This window comes from Scylla paramamosain, chromosome 41 (genome assembly GCF_035594125.1).
Source record: "Scylla paramamosain isolate STU-SP2022 chromosome 41, ASM3559412v1, whole genome shotgun sequence".
In the NCBI taxonomy this organism is placed as follows: Eukaryota; Metazoa; Arthropoda; class Malacostraca; order Decapoda; family Portunidae; genus Scylla; species Scylla paramamosain.
In genome coordinates this window covers 1,092,763-1,110,587 of record NC_087191.1, presented here as the reverse complement: position 1 = coordinate 1,110,587, position 17,825 = coordinate 1,092,763, and the positions used below count along the sequence as shown (strand labels likewise).

General features: G+C 41.2%; 1 protein-coding gene across 1 annotated transcript; it reads right to left on the bottom strand.

Moving 5' to 3' along the window:
* Positions 1 to 4,758: 4,758 nt before the first annotated feature.
* On the bottom strand, positions 4,759 to 15,209 carry LOC135092780 (ionotropic receptor 93a-like). Its single transcript, XM_063991463.1, has 5 exons — positions 14,995 to 15,209; positions 12,337 to 12,517; positions 5,849 to 5,948; positions 5,189 to 5,318; positions 4,759 to 4,989 (listed from the first exon to the last, which is right to left on the bottom strand). Exons 1-5 carry the CDS (start codon positions 15,175 to 15,177, stop codon positions 4,903 to 4,905), a joined length of 681 nt encoding a protein of 226 aa, XP_063847533.1. The 5' UTR covers positions 15,178 to 15,209; the 3' UTR covers positions 4,759 to 4,902.
* Between the last annotated feature and the right edge of the window lie 2,616 nt (positions 15,210 to 17,825).

The following is a 17,825-nucleotide window of genomic DNA, read 5'->3' as shown; positions in this document are numbered from 1 at the left end:
CCCACCGTCACCTTACCTAGTAAGGCGACGGAAGAGCAGTGGACGGTTGTGTGCAGGGGAGCCAAGAGAGTGAAGGTCCTCAGGGCACCTTGCGTGGAGACGAAGAATCCCTTCAATGTGCTGGAGGAAGGGAAGGAGAAGGAGGTGGACAGGGCGGGAGGAGGCAAGAAGGAGGGGGCAGATGCAGTTACCCTGCCCCAAGGTAGAGTGCTTGTGTTTGGTGATAGGTTAGGCACTTAGTGCGTTCTGTGCTAGGGATAGGAAGCGTAGGTCGAGGGTGTGTTTGCCGGGGGCCGGGATAGGGAAGGTAGCTGATAGGCTAAACACGTGCTTGGAAAAAGATGGGACCAAGCCCATTGTTTTTCTCAGTGTGGGAGGGAATGACCTTGGTAAGGTCAGGAGTGAGGAGCTTATCAGGAGGTTTCGACAGGCTTTGGACAGGATTAGGGACAAGGGAGGGATCCCAGTGGTATGTGGTGTCTTGCCGAGGAGGGGAGTTGGTGCTGAGTGGCTGTCCAGGGCTATTACAGTAAATCGCAGGCTCGCGAATCATTGTAACAGCAATGGATGGACGTTCATCGACAACTGGGACTTTTTCTATGGTAGGGACACCTTGTACGCCAGGGATGGAGTGCTTTGGCACGCCAGGGTGTTCGTGTTTTGGCCGAAACACTCGAGCGGGAGGTAACTGCACTCCAGCACTTTTTTCGTTAGTCGGGAGGGAAGAAGGGGTAGTGAGGAGAAGGCGAGGGGCAAATTAGTTAAATCTAGAAAGGTAGCTAGCTCAGGGATGGTGAGAAATAGCTTAAGTGTTTACTACACAAACTGTAGAAGTATTCTGAATAAAATAGACTTGCTTAGAGGAATAGCGAGCGTAGAGAAATTTGATATCATTGCTTTAACTGAAACTTCGTTAGATATGTCAGGAAAAGTATTTAATCCAGAGGTTAAGATAGATGGGTATACAATGTTCTATAAAGATAGGGAAAACAGGAGAGGAGGAGGCGTCGCGTTATACGTTAGGGACACATTACAGTGTTGTATGAACAATAGAATTAAAACAGATAACAAAGCAGAGTCGATATGGGTAGATATTAAGGAAGGATCGCAGTCAGTAGTACTAGGGGTAGTTTACAGACCACCGACCAGTACAGAGGAAATTAACACCTCACTGTGGCAGGAATTAAATAGGGCAGGCAGGTACAGTCAGGTATGTGTGGTAGGAGATTTTAATTTTAGGAATATCGACTAGAGTCTGATTGTAGGTAACAAGGAAGAAGAGGAATTTCTTGAGGTAATTCAGGATATTTTTTTTTAAACAGGTAGTCGTAGAACCCACAAGGGGGAATAATATTATAGATTTAATTCTTACTAACAGGGAGGAAGCAGTCACGCAGGTAGAGGTTGGAGGACAGCTAGGTAACAGTGACCATAGGGAAATTAGGTACAATTTAGAATGGGAAGAAACTGTTAGAAACGAAAACACTAGTAAAATTCCTGACTTTAGGAGAGCAGATTTTGAAGAATTAAAAAGGTACCTCCAAGGAGTGGACTGGCAAAGGATGCAGGGTGAGGTCAGGTCAGGGACGGAGTTCAGAGAGATAAGGCAGGATGAGAGAGGTGAGGTGAGGCGTGAGGGTGTAGGACAAAAGGAGGGAAGATGTGACCGGAAGGGGGAGAGATAGGTGTGAGTATGTTGGAATGTCAGGTCATGCTGAAATGAGAGAGGTGAGGTCGAGGCGAGTAGATGAGGGAGTGGAGAGGATGGTAGGGGACGAGATGAGGGGATTAGGTGAAGTAAATGTAGATGAACTGTATAAATATTTCGTACACAAAGTTCATACAGGTCAGTTAGCAAATATCCCGTATAGAACAATAAGATCACAAAAAAATGACCCTAAATGGATGACTGCTAGGTTAAAGCATCATATAGGGCGTAAGAGAAGTATATATAAGAGATTAAGGGCAGGTGAAGAAGTTTTAAGGACACAATATAATGAATTAGTTAGAACAGTCAGGAAGTTAACGAGGAAAGCTAGGGACAATTATGAATTAAAGGTAGCCAGCCAGGCGAAGACGGACCCCCAAGGGATTTTATCAGGTATACAGGACGAAGAATAAGGATACTGTAGGTCCGTTAAAGGCAGCAGATGGGGGGCTGGTTAGTTCTGGGGAGGAGATAAGTAAACTTCTGAACGATTATTTTTTAACGGTCTTCACCCAGGAAAACATGCAGGATATGCCAGATAGTGAACAGGTGTTTAGAGCAGATGAGAATGAGAATCTGGCAGATATTTCCATAACTAGGGAGATAATGGAACAGGAGATAGATAGGCTAAAAAAGTTCAAGTCACGAGGACCTGATGAAATATATCCCAGAGTACTTAAGGAATGTAAAGAGATTATTAGTGAGCCGTTAGTTTCTGTCTTTAGGAAATCACTGGAGTCGGGTGAGGTACCAGTAATGTGGAGGCAGGCTAATGTAGTACCCATCTTTAAGAAAGGAGATAAAACTTTAGCGTCTAATTATAGACCTGTCAGCTTAACTTCAGTTGTAGGTAAAATGTGAGAGTCAATAATAGCGAGGAACATTAGGGAACATTTAGACAAACATAACTTGATAAATCAGTCACAGCATGACTTCACGAAGGGGAAGTCTTGCCTGACAAACTTGTTAAGTTTTTACAGTAAGGTGTACGAGGCAGTAGATAATGGCGATAGTTATGATATCTTATATCTGGACTTTAGTAAAGCATTTGACAAGGTACCCAATCAAAGGCTCCTGAGAAAGGTTAGGGCACACGGGATAGATGTGAAGGTGTTAGGCTGGATAGGGTCATGGCTTGGTAACAGGCGACAGAGAGTGGTAATAAACGGCTCGAAATCCGAGTGGGGTCATGTAATTAGTGGGGTGCCACAGGGATCAGTATTAGGGCCATTGTTATTTCTGATATATATCAATGACTTGGATAGTGGAATTAGTAGTGATGTTAGTAAATTTGCGGATGACACAAAGATAGGTAGATTAATTTGGTCAGAATCGGATGCCATCGCCTTGCAGGCAGACTTAGAATGAATCAATGGACGGATAGATGGCAAATGCAATTTAATATCAATAAATGCAAAGTGCTTAGCGTAGGTAGAGGAAACCCACACAATAGGTACACATTAAACAACCAAACTCTGGTAGGTACAGGGTACGAGAAAGATTTAGGAGTTATAGTTAGCTCTGAACTCCGTCTAGGGAAACAATGCATAGAAGCCAGAAACAAGGCAAATAGGGTACTAGGATTCATTTTTAGGAGTGTTAAAAGTAGAAGGCCGGAAGTAATATTAAAGTTATACTTGGCGATAGTCAGACCTCATCTAGACTACGCTGTGCAGTTCTGGTTCCCACATTAGAGGAAAGATATAGGTCTATTAGAATCAGTACAGAGGAGAATAACTAAAAGGATACAGGGGATGAGGAGTATTGCTTACGAGGCGAGGTTGAAGCTGTTAAATTTACATTCTCTAGAGCAGTGGTTCCCAAACTTTTGCAGGCTGGCGCCCCCTTGGCTCCCCGGTGAATTCCTAGCGCCCCCCCCCCCACACACACAGACACATATGGAAACAAACAAAATGGTGGCGGACATGATCTAAGGCACGCCGCCCTCGCCACCCACACAATGACACACGCGCGAACACGCACACACACACACACACACACACACACACACACACACACACACACACACACTCATGCACACACAGGTACAAAGTCATATACATTCGTAACAATATATATCAGTGAATGCACCACCCTAACCACCACCTCCCTTAACCATCACCAAATACTCCTGTGAAGAGTGGTGCAAGCATGTGCAAGGACAGCCTTAGCACAGTAACACTTCCAAATTAAATTTAATGGTGAAACCCTTTGGCGTCCTTCCATTATATCTTTATTATATAATAAAATTCTGAACATTACAAGTTTGAAATTACAAACCTGAGCTTTTGCTTTTGTAGTCATATGCTGTCGGATCTGACTGGGCCAGAGCGGCGTGCAGTAACCGGACCCTGATGCGTCGTCCACTGACTCGTCCTGCTGCACGTGTTGTGTACAAATCGTCAAACAAACGTTCGAACTTCTGACTTCGACTTCGGACTGCCGCCCCCCTACCACCCCCTTCTTCCTCACCGCCCCCCCCAGATCTTTCCACCGCCCCCAGGGGGGCGGTACCGCCCACTTTGGGAACCACTGCTCTAGAGAGACGTAGGTTAAGAGGGGATCTGATAGAAGTCTTTAAGTGGTATAAGGGTTATAATAAGGGAGATGTAAGCAAAATTCTTAGGATCAGCAACCAGGGTAGAACAAGAAATAACGGGTTCAAGCTTAAAAAATTTAAGTTTAGGAAGGAGATAGGAAAAAATTGGTTCTCAAATAGAGTGGTAGATGAGTGGAACGGACTCAGTAATCATGTAGTTAGTGCTAGCACACTAGAGAGCTTTAAGAGAAGATTAGACAAGTTTATGGATGGGGGTAACAGACAGAAATAGGTAGGTGTGTTTCATACAGGGACTGTCACGTGTAAGCCTGGTCGCTTCTTGCAGCTTCCCTTATTTCGTATGTTCTTATGTTCTTATGTTCAAAGCAATTCCAACAATAGGTCTGATCAAACACGAGGATCATGTTTTCTAGCCTTTTATTGTTTTGAATTTCTATGAGATGTCTGATGTTGAAGAATACTTGTGTACTACAGTTATGGATATTATGAATTACACCATATAGTATATCAAATTTTAGCTATCGATACTACATTAATGGACATAATAAGCGGTATATTTAGCGTAGACCCTCTTCCGATAATACATATAGTGACTTATGTGGCAGTCTCATAGAGTTTGTCCATTTAAAGATGTTTATTTCACTATCCACCAAACGAAGTGTTCTAAAATAAGAATAGCGAAGCTGACTGCAAGTCCCCCAGCAAGTATTGCAAACATGGCCTGGAAAGGAAAAGAGGATACAAACATAAGAGTGTTGAGGATGCCAACTTTCCCCAGCAAGAGAAACCTCATGTCCAGGGATGAGACACATTTCTTCCAGCACCAGCTGGAGAGAGTGATGGAATAATATTTTGTGCATCTAGTTTAAGTTTTATTAACGGAGGAAATAATGAGGGAAAGTCATGTAAATGATACGTACCCATGTATTCTTAAGTGAAAACAATGTGATGACAGTAACTTTGCTTGAAAATGAATCACATGACGTAGCGTTCGGAATGCCCTGGATGTACCAGTGGTGGTAAAGACCAGCTTCAATCATGGCCATGATCCTAAATAAGACCAATAAATAAGAAACATTAGAGTTATAGCAAGTACGATTTTTTTTTTTTTTTTTAACAATGTGTTACAACAGCTGAGTCCTAATTAACAGAAGGCACTGACTACAAAACCATAATGTTCTTAGTGAAGTAAAAGAGTCGTGTGTTTAACTGCTCCTGCTGCTGGCATACACTGTCATCTTCAAAAGTCTGTCAGTGTACAACTTGCTTCTCTTTCATCCATCTATTAACTCAGTAATTCGCGCATGCATTTCTTTCATGCAGTCTTCGTCGTTATGTGCAATAGATATTACTTAGGCTTAGTGTGGATAACACACACACACATACACACGCACAAGCGATAATTAAACACACATACAGTTATAGCTTTCTACGTCGGTTGACGAGCGAGATACGAACTTCATTATTCACGGTTGTGACTAAATCCTTTACCATCTTTATTTTATTTTATTTTCTTATTTATTTCTTATTTATTTTATTTTTTTTTATTTCAAATTTTTTTCCTCTCTCCAACTTGTTACCTTTTGGTCATTGCTGGAACAATGGGATCTCCTTTCTTTCCAATCATACCAAGACTTTGTGCCACGAGTCTTTCTCGTCCAATGTAGAAGTTGCATTTGCCTGAAAAAAGATGTTAGTGGTATTAAACTTTGTTCTTTTCTCGAAATTTGGGATCTTTCCAAATATCGATCTTGAATAAGGAGATACAAAATTCTTTCTAAATATAAGTTTCATCTTTATCTGAGGGCAAGAAAAAGTCTTGTCGACAGGTTCAATGATCTCAAACAAATTATCTCCCTCCTCGCTAGAGGACAAGTAAAATTGAAATGTTTCAGGTCTCTACTGCAAGGTGTTGGCAGCTGTCTTATCTAAATACAGTGGATATATATATATATATATATATATATATATATATATATATATATATATATATATATATATATATATATATATATATATATATATATATATATATATATATATATATATATATATATATATATATATATCGCAGAAAACAGTTAATAATACTTAGTCGACAAATTACTAACAATGAAATGTGAGTTTATCAAAGGTGTTTTAATGTTAGAAGCAAGTACTTAAGACACTACAGTTAACACCTCTCAGCTTTTGTTTACGTAAAACGAAAATATATTTAAGATCAGAAAATAAAGAAAGTTGCAGAGCTTTTAGGCCTACACGCGGCAGTCCCGACATGAAACTTACCTACAGCCATCTATCAACCCTCTCCATAAATTTATCTGGTCTTTAAGAAGTTCCTTATTGACTCGCACCGGCAATCTGATTACCGAGTCTTCAAGTCATCCACCATTCTATTTTGAGAACCGGTTTCTTTCTACCTCTTTTCAAATCTCATCTTATTCATTTTAAACCCCTTACTTTTAATCCTATCCTCAGATTACTGACCAGAAGGACCTTTTATAGTTTTTTTTTTTTTTTCTTTCATGCCACTGAAGATTTCCCACAGATACCCTTTTAACCTATGTCTTATCAAGTGCATTTTTCATCCCTTGTATCATAGTCATTCTATAATTAACAATCCTACATGTATATTACCTCCTGTAATATACATTCTTAAATGTTTTGATGTCCTATCGACTACTTTGAAGAGGCTCTCGTGCAAATTACTGATGCTTTCAAAAGTACTTTTCGTTATTCTAGTCATAATTTATTGAAAATTTTATACTGTCAATGTGAAAAACCTTTACGAGAACCTTAAGAGAACAGTCTTTTCAAAAATCGCGCCCAAAACTATAATAGCATAATCATAAATTTAGTCGGACTAATGAAAAAAATAACCACTAACACTTAGGACTTATCACTCCTAAATCAGATTAGTTTAATTTCTGGTCTCCATCCACGTTCTTTGACAAAATCAAAATTTTCTACATATGCCAGGCTTCTAAGAAGATATGTTTATTTAGGATAATTACAGTTTGTGTAGTAAAAAAACGCTCAAGTCATCCCACGCTCTCGCTTCGCTCGTAGCACACCCGTTGGTGGGAACCGCCTTGTCGTGGTGGGGGGGCTTGTGTGTCCCTATGACCTGGCGAGCAAGGCTAGAGTGGGCTTCGGCCCCTCCTCAGCCCTATTTAGGGGAAGAGTGCTACCCATGCTAACAAGGTCGCCAGTGAGGGACCAGATTAAATGATTCCAGGAGTTAGGGTGCCAGTACGGATCTATGGTGCGACTCACCAAAGTGGCCACCTTTTGAAGTCGTCACGTGTTGGATGGCTGGGTGTCTTGGTTGAGATGCGTTTTGGGGGAAGGTTTTAGCTCCGTCGTGGACAAACTTTCGAATCGTGAGAGGCCACTTTCTAAAACGAGTGGCCTCCATGGGGACGAGGTACCCCCTTCGCAGCGGCTAGAGCTCGCCCCCCCTTGTAATCCCGATAGATGGCTTCCATTGGCCCCTGGATCCATTTTTATTTTTATGATATCCTCATGGGTAAAGATAAAAACGCCTCTGGTTCACGAGGGGCGGTCGACTATGCCCTCGAGACGCCATCCTCTGGTCACAATGGTGATGTGCAGGGAGGAGCTCGTACTCGCCCTGCTGTTGCTTCCCATGGGAGAAAACCTTATGGGTCAATTCTTGTCTTGACACTCATGATCATCAGTGTCTATGCCTCCATGTCAACCGCACAGTTTTCAAGCCTTTTGGAACGGTTCTCGTATTTATCTTAAGTACGACAGTGATTATCTATCTAATCAGTGCTATGTGACATTTACATCTGACGTTGCCACCAAAGCTGCTCTTGAGGCAATAAATTCTCTGCCCCTTGGAGACAACAATTTAATTGCAGAAATCATTTGATCAAGCAATGTAGTGGACAACGAGAATGGTAATTACCCTAATGTCTTTGATGATGCTGAAGAACGTGCTTCCAAAGTTTGGCACCCACCTACACCTTACTGGCTTGTAGCATATTATAGGGAAGATCGAGGAAACTTTATTCCAGCAGTCAAGTATCTAGAAAGGGAGATTGGAGTCCTCCCTACAAATAACATCGAAAAATATGGCAGAGGTGTATTTATCAGAGCTAAAGATTTAACACAGGCAATGATGCTCCTCCATCAACTTTGCCCTTCTGAAGGAATCTTCGAATCCATCAAGCCACACCAAATATTCATTTACTGGGAAGGACGCATTTACAACGAAGACCTGTACGAATTTTCAAAAGATGACTTCTTTCAGCTATTCCCTGATAATGTTCAACGAGAAACCAAAATTAGAGAAAATAGTAACATGATCATACTCACTTTCTACGGTTCTTTTCTATTTGACCGTATTAGGACTGGTTGTCTTTCTCTCGCAGTATAAGCTTTTATTGATCGACCTCTACAATGCTATTGGTGTTATGAGTTCGGTCATGGAAGGAAGAACAATCCCAACCGTCTCCGGTACGGTCACTGTTCAGCCCTTGACACACACACTATTACACACCCTATTACCGAGTGCGAATCAGAACCCTATGACTTCTAGTGTAGGGAGGCTCACCCGCTACGTTCTCGACAATGCAAGAGGTACTGTCTTGAGCATGACATTCTTCACCTGACTAATTCTCATTTCATTAGTCTTGGTAGTGCCAGGCAGGAACTTCTTTAGAAAAAAAAAAAAAAAAGAAAAGATGCAGGGGCAGAGACCTATGCCTCTTCCCTCCACTCCAGTTGGATCTCCTCTACCACAGGCAATAAGGCTGTAACACTTTCCTGCCTTTCTCAACCACCATGTATTTTCTCCCGTTCTTGTGAGTAGCCGCTCCTTCATTTACAGTGTCCAACAAATTTTGTTTTGGAAAGTGTCACCTCCTCTGCATCTTCAGCCAAGCCCTCCACTATATCTCCAGCAAAGCCTTCCACTGCTTCTTCACCAGCTACATCACAGTCTTCTCATACAAAATTAGACATTGCAGATGTCCACAGACAAATACAAATGTCCCCCAGGCTCCCTCTGCAATGCCACCAGAAACGTTCCTGACTTTCTGCTAAGTCCCTAGACTCAATGGGTGCCCCTAGAAGGATCCCTGTGGGAGCATCAGATGACGCTATGCCGGACATAATTAATCATAGCGGTTCTTTCACATCTGAAATGCATATACAGGGTCTCGCTGCCCATCTTCCCAATAGGTCCTCCTCCATGAGCAATAGTAAAACGTCAAGGCCGAGAATTCCTCCTCCTTCTCCGGTCTTGTCAGGAGTTTCAGAGGCTCGTGTGCAGGTAGCTATCCCCATACCACTTATTCAATCTCAAGTTTCTGTGCCTACAAGCAACGTAGATTCGAATAAGCCTCGCTACCCGAATAAAGTAACTAGTCAGGTTGCGAAATGGAAGCTTCACTTGAAAACGAGCTCAAAATAAAAGCATTCAAGATCCTGCAGTGGAATCGTCGTGGAGGACTTTAGTCCTCCTGGGTATCATACTTTTTTCTCCATTTCCTAATCATGGCCACCACGGTGGCACTGCCATCATTATTCGCACAGATCTCCTTTTTATTGCACCTCCTGCAAATCCACTCGCTGCTGCAGGTTGTTGCTGTTAAGGTTTTTAAATCGTTTCTATACATTGTTTAGCCTTTGTCTGCCTCCCAGTGACCCTATCGAAAGGAATGAATCTGATAACCTTTTAAATGATCTTCCTTCTCATCTTTTACTGGGAGACTTTAGTGGTCGCCATTCTTTGTGGGATAATGACGCTGTCAACCATCGTGGTCTTTTACTTCCTTGTTTTATCGAGGATTCATGATTAAAGATTTTAAACCCTGGGGACATGACCCATTTCCATAGTCAAACTGGTACTTTTACAGCAATAGATCTTTCTCTCTGTACCTCTAATTCCTTTCTTGATTTTAATTGGATAAAATGTTTTACCAGATTTATATGGAAGCGATCACTTCCCACTTTCATTAAAGTCAACAGATTCTGCACTATATTCACGTCTTCCCCCGGTGGTGTCTAGTAAGGTAGATAGGCAGCTATTCATGGAACTCAGTAGATGAGACAGGAAATTGTGATGAGGCTGCTGCATACTTCACTGATGCTTTACACTCCGCTACTCTTCAATCCATCCCTACAACCTCTGGCCGGCTTCCTAAACGTCGTGTTCCCTGGTGGAATGCGGATTGTACAGCCGCTGTTCGAGAAAAGCGTGCTGCCTTTTCTCGTCTTCAACAACATCGTGGGGATGGCCAATGCTTGGAGATTTTTTGACAAGCGCGTGCCTGCGCGCATCGCACCTTAAATTGGGCTCAGCGGGAGTCTTGGAAGAGTTATGTCTTCCATCACAATTCGCACTCCACTCATCGAGGTCTTCAACGAAGTTCGCAAGATATCTGATAAATATTCTGCACCTCCCCCACCTGTTTTATCCCATGAGGGGGCACGGTAGCAGACCCTAAGACAGTTGCCGACCTGTTTGTTAATCAGAAATCCTGATGATGTAGAGAAGATCCAACTGGATGTATGGCACTCTTTTCTGGGACTGGCATCTCAGTGGGCTTTTTTTTTTTAATTTGATTTTTGTTGCCCTTGGCCAGTGTCCCTCCTACATAAAAAAAAAAAAAAAAAAAGCAATTCTAGCAGTTTAGGTTTTGATGGTACATTTTTTTTGTGTGTGTGTGTGTGTGTGTGTGTGTTTCCTTTTTCAGTTATTTATTTTTATCTATTTTTTTACATTCCTTCCATACCTATAATTCTGTTTCTAATATCAATATTTTAAACCGCAATCTTTGTTGCTTTTTAAGTTTTGTAGCAGCGCCATATGACCTTCATGTTGCAGCTCCATAACCCAAATTAAACAATCAATCCTTCCAACCCCATCCCATTTCACAACTTATACTCCAGCATTAGGGGGGCAGTTCATAACAATTAGGAGAATGGGTAGGAAGCTTTCGTTGCCACTACGAAGATAGGCAAGGTTACTTCACTTTCTTCCTGTCTGTGGGCGTCCATGTGGAGGAGCATCGCTCAGAGACTCCACTAGTCCATCTCCGGACGGGTCACACGCATCCTATCCATGGTTACCTCGTGTCCCAGGAAACCCAACCATTTTGTGATGACTATTTAGTTACCCTTGCAGTGCGACTCTTTCTTGTGGAGTGTTCTATTCTGATGGAGCTGTGGGAGCGATATCTTTTCCGTCATTGCGATAAGGATCGGACTTTCCAAATGTCGTAGAAACTTGGAGAGAGAGCTCTCTTCCCGAGACATGAGGTTCTTATGTTTGTGGAGAAGGCTGATCTTTTAAACAAATTATTGATTACCTTTCAACTGTTCTTTTATTTATTATATCAAAAATAAAGTATTGGGCAGTTTATCCTTGCATTGGGAAGAACATAGAGGAAAGCACATAAGGCACGTAACGAACAACGCTGCGTCTTGGGGCCTGGTTCAGTGGGGTCATTGTCTTGGACATGTAATGAGCAACGCCAGATATCTGGTTCAGTGGGGTCACCATGTCTTAGGTGCGAAAAGAACAACGCCAGACATAGTGTTCTGGGTCAGTGGTGTCAGTACCCAGTCACTTCAAATTAAATTAAATTAAATTAAATTAAATTAAATTAAATAATACATCAAAATGTCAACCCTTTCATTTTCAGCACTTAGGGTTACGATGCTTCATCCCCTTTTTTTTTTTTTTTTTTTTAATTTTCATGTGTTTTTTATAACATTTTCACCATACCTATAATTTTGTTTTTGATATCACTAATTAAATCTTATATGTTTGCTGCTTTTAAAGTTTTGTAGCGGCACCGTATGACCGCGATGTTGCGGCGCCATAACCTAAATCAATCAATCAATCACTCGCAGCAACGAGATCAAGTAAATCATAAGGGCTAATACCGCCGGGAGATTCAACAGCAACACGAAGCGCCACGAGGGAGAAAAGGAGAGACAGATAGAGAAATTTATTCATGAGGTCTTGGTATTCTTGCGGATATCAGCCTTGCATATCTGCTAATACACTGACACAACGTACGTACTGTACCTGTATCAGAGAAGTAATTTCCACTGATTGGCACAAGATTAAACGCGAAGTCGATGATTACTTGGTTCCCTTCGATTACATCTTTATCAAGCACAGACAGGTACTCTTTCACAAGCAGAAATCGAAGTCGGCCATTCTTTTCCGTGTCCATCACTTCCCGAAAGATTCCAGATTTTGAAGTCTGTATGATAAGCGATAATTAAACACACACACACACACACACACACACACACACACACACACACACACACACACACAAACAATAGTAAAATACATAATGGAATTTAAATTAAAAGCGACCCATCAATTATTTTTGGAGTAGAACGTCTTCATAAAACTGTTACAAGAGCTGCAATAGCTAAATAGTTATTCAGCGAAATATGTACTTTGGCTATCTGGAGAACATCCGACTTTATATAATAAATGATGTGTATAAGAATATCAGAGTTGGGATGGCGAAATTTTTTTTGAGGCTCGGAATATCAGACAGATTAAGAATTCACACAGGGAAACCACAGAACGCCTGGCCTATGATCTATCTAAAATTTCTGATTGGGACAGCAAACTTAGTATTGTTCAATACCCCAACGACTCAGTTCCTCTATCTATCAACTCAACACAACCTTCCAGACAACTATACCGTCTTCTTCAGTATCACTCAACTGTCTCCTTCTTTTTCAGTGAACATCCTCAGTCCGTCCTAACTTATAATCTGAAATGGAAACTTTACATCTTATCTCTAGCTAAAACAGCTTCTATGAAATTAAGTGAGACATCTCCACCAGTTTTTCTCACCCTTCCAGCTATTAACTCAATACAGGAGCCTTATCCGTCCATGTATGCTTCACATGTCTTGGGAGGAGGGAGGGTTCCACTCATACTGCTCTTCTAGACAGAGTGGAAAACTTCGCCTCATCAACCCCTCTCCTCTAATTGAGTGTCTTCAGCCTCTTTCTCATCGCCGCAATATTGCATCTCTTGCTATCTTCTACCTCTATGTTCATGCTAACTGCTCTTCTGATCTTGCTAATTACCTGCCTCCCCTCCCACGGCCTCGCTGCACAAGACTTCCTCCTTTGTAATGGAAGAGTTAACCAGTATTCTCAGTCATTCATCCCCTTCTCTGGTAAACTCTGGAACTCCCACCTAACTTCTGTATTTTCACCTTCCTATAACTTGAATTCTTTCAAGAAGTAGTTTTCAAGACAATTATCCTTCAGTTTTTGACAACTGCTTTGGACCTTATTCGGAGACTGGCATCTCAGTGGACTTTTTTTGGGGAGAAGGTAGATTTTTACTGTTATTGGCCAGTGTCCCTCCTACATAAAAAAAAAAAAAGAAGTTTTCAAGTATTTAAGATAAATCTAAATTACACTACATTCATAGATATGATCAACAGGCAAAACACAGAAGTAACAGATCCACCATTAAACAAAGAACATTAGTCAGAAAGAACTAAAAGAATTCAGACAGGAGGCATGCCATCATCACACTACAAAGATATCCCCTGCCACACGGAAGCTGATGAAATATTAATTGAATTACCAGAAGCATGTTTCCGGAGAAACAGAAAGACAAGGATTCACAATAGGAATCAAGAAAGAACATCCCTAAGTTCAACACCTAGAAGTAATGCAAGATATAATTAAATCCAGTAATCCTAACGTGACCTTATCCTAACCTAACCTAACGTTGGGTGGATGGGCTGGTGAATGACTGGAACCACCCACTTGTGGTGAGTTCTGGGCGATTTTCTAGTTACAAGAATGTAAATAAAAAAACAGGCAAAGGGCTGTGCTTTATTATTTGTTCTAGATATATCTTAGAAAAAAAGCTAAGACGCACATCCCCTTTTAGCATCACTTGCAATTTCGATATATAATAAATAAATGTAATTATATAATATTTAAAAGTCACATGGTAGGAAAAAATGTTAACCAATCTCCCTGAAATATCACACAAATAAAGTATATGTATTGTAAAATATCCTAGGAACTAGTCATTGTATTTGACCTTTTGGGAACAAAAAAAATAAATAAAATAAATAAATAAATAAATATAAATAATTTAATTGAGAAAAATTACATTTTTCAGTATTTTAAGCACATTGCGGAGACAATATATATCTGTATAGTTTCCAGATTTAGTATGCTATCATTATGACACTAGAAAACAATATTGCACACTAGCCACAAATATTTCATAATAAATTGTAAAAATGGGTATTATTGGAAGTTTACCCATTCTGTAGACTTTTCAAACTCTGATGAGCTAGCGGGGACAGAAGATATCGTCCAAAAGAGAAATGCTTTTCGCACTTTTATTTTCACCTTCCAGCTAGCACCTATTCTGTAGCAGCCAAAAAATAATAAAAAAAATCTAATAAAAAACGCTCTACTATACAATATATATATATATATATATATATATATATATATATATATATATATATATATATATATATATATATATATATATATATATATATATATATATATATATTCAAAATTAAAGCATAATACACAAGATTGATCAGTGCAGAGAGAAAACATGCAAAGGTGGTGAGGAACACTGCAGTCTCCTTAAATGGAGATCTCCCTGAAAGATAAGTGTAGTACGATGTGCTCAACTTTCGAAGCTGTGGAAGTCATTCCAAACCTCAATAAGCTCTATGAATGAACCCCCTTTCTTCCAGATCATGGTGACGGATGGGTCATCGAGGACAGCTCTCAGGCTCTGGTAGGGCTGAGGTATGTGTCTTACTGCCAGAAGGGACATCAGGTTACCTTCGTAGCTCCGCCTTAGTACCAGAGTTGTAAGCAGCCAAACGCCCACCACCATCCGCTCCCACCACCATGTCTTGTGTCCAATTGTGATGCCTAGATGTGTGTTCAGATTCATTGGATATAAGTATATGTATATTTATTTATCCATAGATTCATATATATATATATATATATATATATATATATATATATATATATATATATATATATATATATATATATATATATATATATATATATATATATAGATATAGATATATAGATAGATAGATAGATAGATAGATAGATATAGATATAGATATATAGATATATAGATAGATAGATAGATAGATACACAGATAGATAGATAAATAGAGATAGATAATATATATATATATATATATATATATATATATATATATATATATATATATATATATATATATATATATATATATATTGCGACCACAATTCTCATCCTCTTCACCAGGCTGCTGCACCTGGACTAGGTTCACTTAGCCACCTCCTACGTGGACTCAATGCAGTGCTCAAATATGGGCGTAGAGGGTCCCTTGTGACTCCTGCACTCTTCTCACAACTGTCGTAACTCCAAATCATACTAATTTGAGGTAGCCAGTCTGTTTTACCTACCCACAGACAAAGGAAATATTCAAACAACACTTAACACCCATAGCTGCAGAAGAATCGACAACCACGTCTAGAAAAAAACAGTCAACATACAATAACACGAATATGATTGAGGTATAATACCCCGTTGGACTTTCACCCACCATGACAGTCCTCCCACTGCCCAACAGAGTGTTATAGCCTCAAGCCAAATAGTATCATTTATTGCCTCCTGGGCGACAGGCTTTGTCAGGACCTGGGGAGAAAGTAAAGTTTACTACGCAGCTAATTACTTAGGTCTTTTGCGGCTATACTGCATCAGCCCAGAGTAGCATTTAAGACAAACAGGGTTATTAACAAAAGACACAAGAAACTATTATGTAACAAAAGAGTGCCCACGAACACACAGAAGGATCAATCACCATTCCCTGTGCACAAAAAACAGTGCATGCATACACCCTGCCGAGGAGTCACTTCCTTGGGTATAGTGTGTAGTATACACAACTACCCTCACTGGCAGACTTCTATGGAGACTCCTATTATATGTAAACAGGCCGGGTCGTACGGTCAGTAATGGTTCACTTATCCCCCTTAAGGGGGATAAGTGCGGGTAGCTGGGGGTATCCCCAGCTGGGGGTATCCCGCATTAGTCTCCGATAAATGTTAGACCATGTCTCAGTACGTTTGCTTCTTCCAACGACTGGGTAGTGATTCCCCATGGGAAAGTGTTCTCAGGTCAGGGTTCCTAGTGAACGGACGTGTTTAGTGAGCAGTGACCTGACGCTAATATAGCTGGCTAGTGTAGACATGGCGCCTTGTGTTCCTGAGTCGACAGGTTGTGTTAGTTCTCCTGTTCTCGAGGCCTTCGTTGCGAAGGTCTCAGAGGTGGAGGCTGAGTTCCATCGAAGGATCTCGGAGGTGCAGGCTGAGTTTCGTGAGAGGATCTCAGACCTGCAGGCTGAGTTCTATGAGAGGATCTCAGCACCTGTGGGAGGGTCGTGCCCCACCGTCACCTTACCTAGTAAGGCGACGGAGGAGCAGTGGTCGGTTGTGTGCAGGGGAGCCAAGAGGGTGAAGGTGCTCAGGGCACCTTCCGTGGAGACGAAGAATCCCTTCAATGTGCTGGAGGAGGGGAAGGAGAAGGAGGTGGACAGGGCTGGAGAAGGCAAGAAGGAGGGGGCAGATGCAGTTACCCTGCCCCAAGGTAGAGTGCTTGTGTTTGGTGATAGTCAGGTTAGGCACTTAGATAGTGCGTTCTGTGCTAGGGATAGGAAGCGTAGGTCGAGGGTGTGTTTGCCGGGGGCCGGGATAGGGAAGGTAGCTGATAGGCTAGACACGTGCTTGGAAAAAGATGGGAACAAGCCCATTGTTTTTCTCAGTGCGGGAGGGAATGACCTTGGTAAGGTCAGGAGTGAGGAGCTTATCTGGAGGTTTCGACAGGCTTTGGACAGGATTAGGGACAAGGGAGGGATCCCCGTGGTATGTGGTGTCTTGCCGAGGAGGGGAGTTGGTGCTGAGTGGCTGTCCAGGGCTATTACAGTGAATCGCAGGCTCGCGAATCATTGTAGGAGTAATGGATGGACGTTCATCGACAACTGGGACCTTTTCTATGGCAGGGACACCTTGTACGCCAGGGATGGAGTGCATTTGTCACGCCAGGGTGTTCGTGTTTTGGCCGAAACACTCGAGCGGGAGGTAACTGCACTCCAGCACTTTTTTCGTTAGTCGGGAGGGAAGAAGGGGTAGTGAGGAGAAGGCAAGGGGCAAATTAGTTAAATCTAGAAAGGAAGCTAGCTTAGGGATGGTGAGAAATAGCTTAAGTGTTTACTACACAAATTGTAGAAGTATTCTGAATAAAATAGACTTGCTTAGAGGAATAGCGAGTGTAGAGAAATTTGATATCGTTGCTTTAACTGAAACTTGGTTAGATATGTCAGGAAAAGTATTTAATCCAGAGGTTAAGATAGATGGGTATACAATGTTCTATAAAGATAGAGAAAACAGGAGAGGAGGAGGTGTCGCATTATACGTTAGGGACACATTACAGTGCTGTATGAACAATAGAATTAAAACAGATAACAAAGCAGAGTCGATATG

Coding starts and splice junctions, on each gene's coding strand:
- LOC135092780 (XM_063991463.1), bottom strand. CDS start 15,177: ATGGTGGTGGGCGTTTGGCTGCTTACAACTCTGGTACTAAGGCGGAGC. Junction 12,518..14,994: donor CATTCATAGAGCTTATTGAG/GTTTGGAATGAC, acceptor CTTATCATACAG/ACTTCAAAATCTGGAATCTT. Junction 5,949..12,336: donor AAATTACTTCTCTGATACAG/GTACAGTACGTA, acceptor ATCTTTTTTCAG/GCAAATGCAACTTCTACATT.